Source organism: Melanostigma gelatinosum, assembly GCF_949748355.1.
Source record: "Melanostigma gelatinosum genome assembly, chromosome: 10".
NCBI lineage: Eukaryota > Metazoa > Chordata > Actinopteri > Perciformes > Zoarcidae > Melanostigma > Melanostigma gelatinosum.
The window spans coordinates 25,857,469-25,863,938 of record NC_136643.1 but is presented as its reverse complement, the minus strand read 5'-3'; the positions used below and the strand labels follow the sequence as shown (position 1 = coordinate 25,863,938).

Below are 6,470 nucleotides of genomic sequence, written 5' to 3'. Positions count from 1 at the left end.
AAAATGTAAAGCAGGCGTGAGAGGAACATTGTGAAATGCTGTGAAGACAGAACGACGGAAAACCCAGCGGCTCTTAAGGTCAGTGCAAGTAGCACGCTGCTGCTGAACCTCAGCACGCTGCTGCTGCTGAACCTCAGCACGCTGCTGCTGCTGAACCCCAGCACGCCGCTGCCGCTGAACCTCAGCACGCCGCTGCCGCTGAACCTCAGCACGCTGCTGCCGCTGAACCTCAGCACGCTGCTGCTGCTGAACCCCAGCACGCCGCTGCTGCTGAACCCCAGCACGCCGCTGCCGCTGAACCTCAGAACGCCGCTGCCGCTGAACCTCAGCACGCCGCTGCCGCTGAACCTCAGAACGCCGCTGCCGCTGAACCTCAGCACGCCGCTGCCGCTGAACCTCAGCACGCCGCTGCCGCTGAACCTCAGCACGCCGCTGCCGCTGAACCTCAGCACGCCGCTGCCGCTGAACCTCAGCACGCCGCTGCCGCTGAACCTCAGCACGCCGCTGCTGCTGAACCTCAGCACGCTGTCGCTGAACCTCAGCACGCTGCTGCTGCTGAACCTCAGCACGCTGCTGCTGCTGAACCTCAGCACGCTGCTGCTGCTGAACCTCAGCACGCTGCTGCTGCTGAACCTCAGCACGCTGCTGCTGCTGAACCTCAGCACGCTGCTGCTGCTGAACCTCAGCACGCTGCTGCTGCTGAACCTCAGCACGCTGCTGCTGAACCTCAGCACGCTGCTGCTGCTGAACCTCAGCACGCTGCTGTCGCTGAACCTCAGCACGCCGCTGCTGCTGAACCCCAGCACGCCGCTGCTGCTGAACCTCAGCACGCTGCTGCTGCTGAACCCCAGCACGCTGCTGCTGAACCTCAGCACGCCGCTGCTGCTGAACCTCAGCACGCCGCTGCTGCTGAACCTCAGCACGCCGCTGCTGCTGAACCTCAGCACGCCGCTGCTGCTGAACCTCAGCACGCCGCTGCTGCTGAACCTCAGCACGCCGCTGCTGCTGAACCTCAGCACGCCGCTGCTGCTGAACCTCAGCACGCCGCTGCTGCTGAACCTCAGCACGCCGCTGCTGCTGAACCTCAGCATGCCGCTGCTGCTGAACCTCAGCACGCTGCTGCTGCTGAACCTCAGTACGCTGCTGCTGCTGAACCTCAGCACGCTGCTGCTGAACCTCAGCACGCTGCTGCTGCTGAACCCCAGCACGCCGCTGCTGCTGAACCTCAGCACGCCGCTGCTGCTGAACCTCAGCACGCTGCTGCTGCTGAACCTCAGCACGCTGCTGCTGAACCTCAGCACGCTGCTGCTGCTGAACCCCAGCACGCCGCTGCTGCTGAACCTCAGCACGCCGCTGCTGCTGAACCTCAGCACGCCGCTGCTGCTGAACCTCAGCACGCCGCTGCTGCTGAACCTCAGCACGCCGCTGCTGCTGAACCTCAGCACGCCGCTGCTGCTGAACCTCAGCACGCCGCTGCTGCTGAACCTCAGCACGCCGCTGCTGCTGAACCTCAGCACGCCGCTGCTGCTGAACCTCAGCACGCCGCTGCTGCTGAACCTCAGCACGCTGCTGCTGCTGAACCTCAGCACGCTGCTGCTGCTGAACCTCAGCACGCTGCTGCTGCTGAACCTCAACACGCTGTCTGGTGAGTTAAAGGCATCAGCTACATTTATACATACATTTACTGTTAAATGTGTCTGCATCAGCATCGGGTAAACTAATTTCATATTGCCTGTAGTTTTCATACAGTATAGATATAGATATATTTATGAATATCTTCTTATGAGTTGTTGAACCTTTATCCACCACCTGATTGAGACTCTGTTTCTGATGACAAAATGTGACAGAATGTGGAGAGAAAAGCAGGTTTAACAGGATCTGTTCTACGCTGTAGTCTGGAGGACAATAGTGGAACTTTCTGGAGATTCACTGGGAGTGTTTGTGCGCTGCCTTTCTTCTTCGTCAGCAGTGTGACCGGCAGCTCTCTCACTTCCCTTTATTGGGAGTCGGTTTGAGTCTGAGAGCCGTCAGGAAATGTGTCAAGAAGCCTTCACTCACTGCAGAAGTCAGTGTGGCTGAGAGCACAAGTCATGTCGCAGGAATCATGGAGCACTTTAATGAAATGTGACCCGTCTTCTCCCACAAACAAGGACAATGGCAGCGGCAGGATGGACCTTATTGCTGGCTGCACTGATGTCTCCAGCACACACTGTGGATCACAGTGAGTATCTCTTCTTCTCTTCTTCTCTTCTTCTCTTCTTCACAGGCTAAAGAAAGCTTCCGCTGCTAGAAATCATTCTTAACAGCAGACACTGGCTGCTTTACAGGACATTTATGACAGAGCCGCTATAAAAGTGTTGATTTTAATATATTTGCTGACTCTTCATTTTCAGTTTGTGCAGACAAAGAGTTAACATGGCTTCTATGGGCTGAGGGCTTAAAGAACACATTTAACAAACAGACTTACACGTAGGTGACGCTGAAGAGCAGATGAATAGAAAGCAGAGACATACAGCTCATACAACAGATGTATTCATGCCACACCTGTTGAATAACACACAGAAGTCACAGCGCAGAGGTGGTGGTGTCACGCTGCTTTTCCTCTTTAGAACTAAACACAACTCGAGAAACTCAGAGTTCCTTTTAAAAGGTGAGAAAACATTTCCTTCACTTTTCGCACATTTTCCATGATTGAATGAGATGATTGTGATCTGAGATGTAAAACAACATCTCTCAATCCAAAAGTGTCATCATGAAGAAATGAAATCATAAAGCATAAAGTACCCATGAACAGGTTGTGATAATCATTTACACCTTACTGTCAATAACATGGGAGGAAAAGAACATGTCGCTCTAAAGGTTGATTTATAATCTATATATGAATTCATTTACAACAGCTGGACTAACACACACACACACACACACACACACACACACGCACACACACACACACACACACACACGCACACACGCACACACACACACACGGGACCTGATAGTAACGTGGGAATAAACTTCAGCAAAGACAAATAACTAAAAAGGCATTAATCACACGACACATTAAAAGTGGACGGATGAAGCTCATTGAGTTAATTCAGCGGCTCTCTGTGGTTTCATTTAGCCTTTTATTTATTAATAATTAACTGATTAAGTACCGGTTGATGGCGTCGGACTATCTAAAGCAAAATGAAGCCGAACGGACGTTCACTCCTCTATTTCTTGGGAACTTGAAGGATATTAAAACATTTGACACATTTCTTTTCTCTCGTTAATGGAAAGCTATTTACAACACCTACGTATTATATTTAGAGATATGGGATTGTGATGCAGGGTCAAATACTGGACGGGAACAAAGAAAGCAAAGTACAAAAGCAGAGAACAATCATCAAAGTTATGATAGTTCAGTGAGTCATGAAGTCAGATGATGAATATGAACTGAACTGAACCGTGATCAGTGACTGAACAATAAAGAGATTCATAGAAACTAAAATCAACGCCTCCGACAACCAGACAAGTTACAGTTTACATCCATTCCTGTCCGAAATATCATCACCTCATCCTTTTAGACATTTGTGTGAAATTGTCATAATCAGCACATTCATTCTTAAATGATGGCCAAAAATGTGTTTCTCTGATCAGATCAGAGATCTGATCAGGCAGACGATGTCTGTAATCTGGCACAGTATCGCGGTCGAAAGACATTCGGATATGTATTGTTGTTGTTATTTTTATACGTGGCATCAATTCATTTAAAATATATTGAAGTAGGAAGACTATCTGTCAGTATTTATTCAGCTTTGTTTGGTCCTGCTTCATGTTGACACACAATAACCTAAGCAGATGTTTTATTTATTGTGTGTCTATTGAGGCCGTTGACATGCAGAGTATACAGTATGTGGAAGGTTTAGCGTCGGTACATGTATCTGACAGAGGGACGGCTACACTGATAGCATGCTGGACCGGTGTGTCTTTGCCATGGACTCACATCAACAGGAGGATCTGATAACAGTGTAGAGAGACAGCTGGCCTGCTGAGCAGAGACCTGGACAGTCTGACAGACGACAGGGTGCAAAGGTCTGTGAGGTCAGTAGGTTCTTTCCATCTGCCTCCGCTGTAGATTAAATAGGTCAAAGGTGGCAAACGTTCAGTATCACACCTTTATGGTTGAGTCTGCAGGAAAGACGTCAGCATGGTGTCGCAAAGGAAATTGTTGACTCGGTGTGAAGTTACACAATAAAAGCAAGCTTTACATGGGAATCTGACGTATTAAATACGTCAAGAGCTGAAATATTTTACTGCAAAAAAATAGCAATCATACCAGCATGCAGAGAAACACACAAACTCCCACATCCCCCGACATCCAGAGCCGGATATAAACTACCATCACACATCATACAGTGACATACAGGGAGTCTATAGAAGGAGAGTTCAGTGTGCCAACAACAAACATTAAATGCAAACATAGTGTGCAGCATTGCACATCATAGGTGAAGCTTCATTCAATACAGGATTCACTCAGTGAACGCAATCAGAGGGAAACAAAGAGACAACCAATGAGTTACATCATGAGGTAGACAACATCCGGTCATCACTTCCTGTTTCAGGTTTTAACTAAATACTGGAGTTTCCAATCAAAACCAGTCAGTCTGCTATTCATTGTGTAAACACCGTTATATCACAGTGAATATTGGTAAATAAAAGCTGGTATCACTCCTCTACCAGCTGTAGCAAACTAACAAAACAAGCTGCTAACAAACATCTGCACGTGCAGCAGTGATACTTTGTGTTTGTTCTTTACCTGAAGTAAAGGTGAGCACAGCCATACTTCATCCCAGGCCGGGTAACTCTGTAACCACAGGAATGTCCTCAGAATGTGTCCTTTCTCCGTAGTTTTATGATCTAATTGTTGTGGTTGTCTGTTTATTTATTTGCTTCTGTATTTATTTAAACTCTGAAGCCAGTTTTCTGTCCATTAACGTCGGTTTGTCTCGTGCATCCATAGTAAAGTCGGCCCGCCATTTGAAATGACTGCCATGCTGCGTTCACGTGAGACAGTAGATATAACAATCAGCGGGTACACTCGTTGAAAGCCGTATACAGTCTACGGTTGAAAGCTCTAACGTTCATTAAAATAGTATAAATATGAGATCTGGTGAGATGAATTACGCTGTTTTTCAAATATCTCTTTCAGTCTGTGTTGTGTTGTTTGTACTGGTTTACTGGTATATTTCAACAGCAGTGGTCGTTCTTCCCATAGTGCCGACTCTACGTGAATGCAGCATTATACAATGTGTGCGGAGCAGCGCCCCCTTGTGACGATGAGAGTAAAGACACGAGGATGTAACGAGAATACAAAAGGCTACAGCAGCTACATGCACTTTAAGATCATTGTGATTACCAATATCATAAGCATTATTTTAATAAATCACACATAACTTACTATAAGCCTCCGACTAAGCGTTGGCAATGGGAGGTCTGTGCACCAGTTAAAAGTAGAACATATGTTCAAAGTTCAAAGTTCAAAGTTCACTTTATTGTCAAAGTTTCCACATGTGTTATGCATACAGAAAATTCGAAATGCCGTTTCTCGCAGTCCCACAGTGTAATATAGACATGAACATATAACATATAATAGAATAAAATAGAATAAAGTTAAGAACATAAGGGCCTAGATAAAGGATTTACAAGTAGCAGCAGAGAATAAAAAGTGACTGGTGCTGATAAAAAGTGACTGGTGCTGATAAAAAGTGACTGGTGCTGGATGAGGGAAGGGGTGTGAGGGGGAGTAGATGTCCTGGTATGTTCCATTTGAGGCAGTGGGGAAAGGTGGGTGAGGGGGAGGGTAGAGAGGTCAGGGGAGAGATGGCAGGGGGGGAGAGAGGGGGAGCGAGAGGAGAGAGGGAGGGAGAGAGTTCAGCATCCTGACCGCCTGGTGGAAGAAGCTGTTCCTCAGCCGGGTAGAGCTCGAACGGAGACTGCGGAACCTTCTCCCTGAAGGCAGGAGGCTGAAGAGGCTGTTGGAGGGGTGGGTGGGGTCACCCGCAATGCCGAGTGCTTTGCGGGTGAGGCGGGTGTTGTAAATGTCCTGTAGTGTAGGGAGTGAGACTCCGATGATCCTCTGGGCAGAGTTCACAATGCGCTGCAGGCTCTTGCGGTTGGAGGCGGTGCAGCTTCCGAACCACAGCGTGATGCAGCTGCTGAGGATGCTCTCAGTGGCGCCTCGGTAGAATGAGAGCATGATGGGGGGGGGGGCTCCTGCTCGCTTGAGCTTCCTGATGAAGTACAGGCGTTGCTGGGCCTTCTTTGCCAGTGCAGTGGTGTTGCTGTTCCAGGTGAGGTCATCTGTGATTGTCACACCCAGGAATTTGGTGCTGCTCACCTGTTCCACAGCAGCACCATTGATGGTCAGAGGGAGGGGGGGTTGGGAGTGGGTTCTCCTGAAGTCAACAACAATCTCCTTTGACATGTAT

General features: G+C 48.5%; 1 protein-coding gene across 1 annotated transcript in view; it reads left to right on the top strand.

The window, feature by feature from the left end:
* Positions 1-2,096: 2,096 nt before the first annotated feature.
* Positions 2,097-6,470, top strand: part of il1rl2 (interleukin 1 receptor-like 2) — an 11,572-nt gene continuing 7,198 nt past the window's right edge. The window contains exon 1 of the mRNA XM_079276456.1: positions 2,097-2,221. Coding sequence (XP_079132582.1) covers positions 2,155-2,221 — 67 coding nt within the window. The 5' untranslated portion in view covers positions 2,097-2,154. The remainder of the gene's footprint in view (positions 2,222-6,470) is intronic.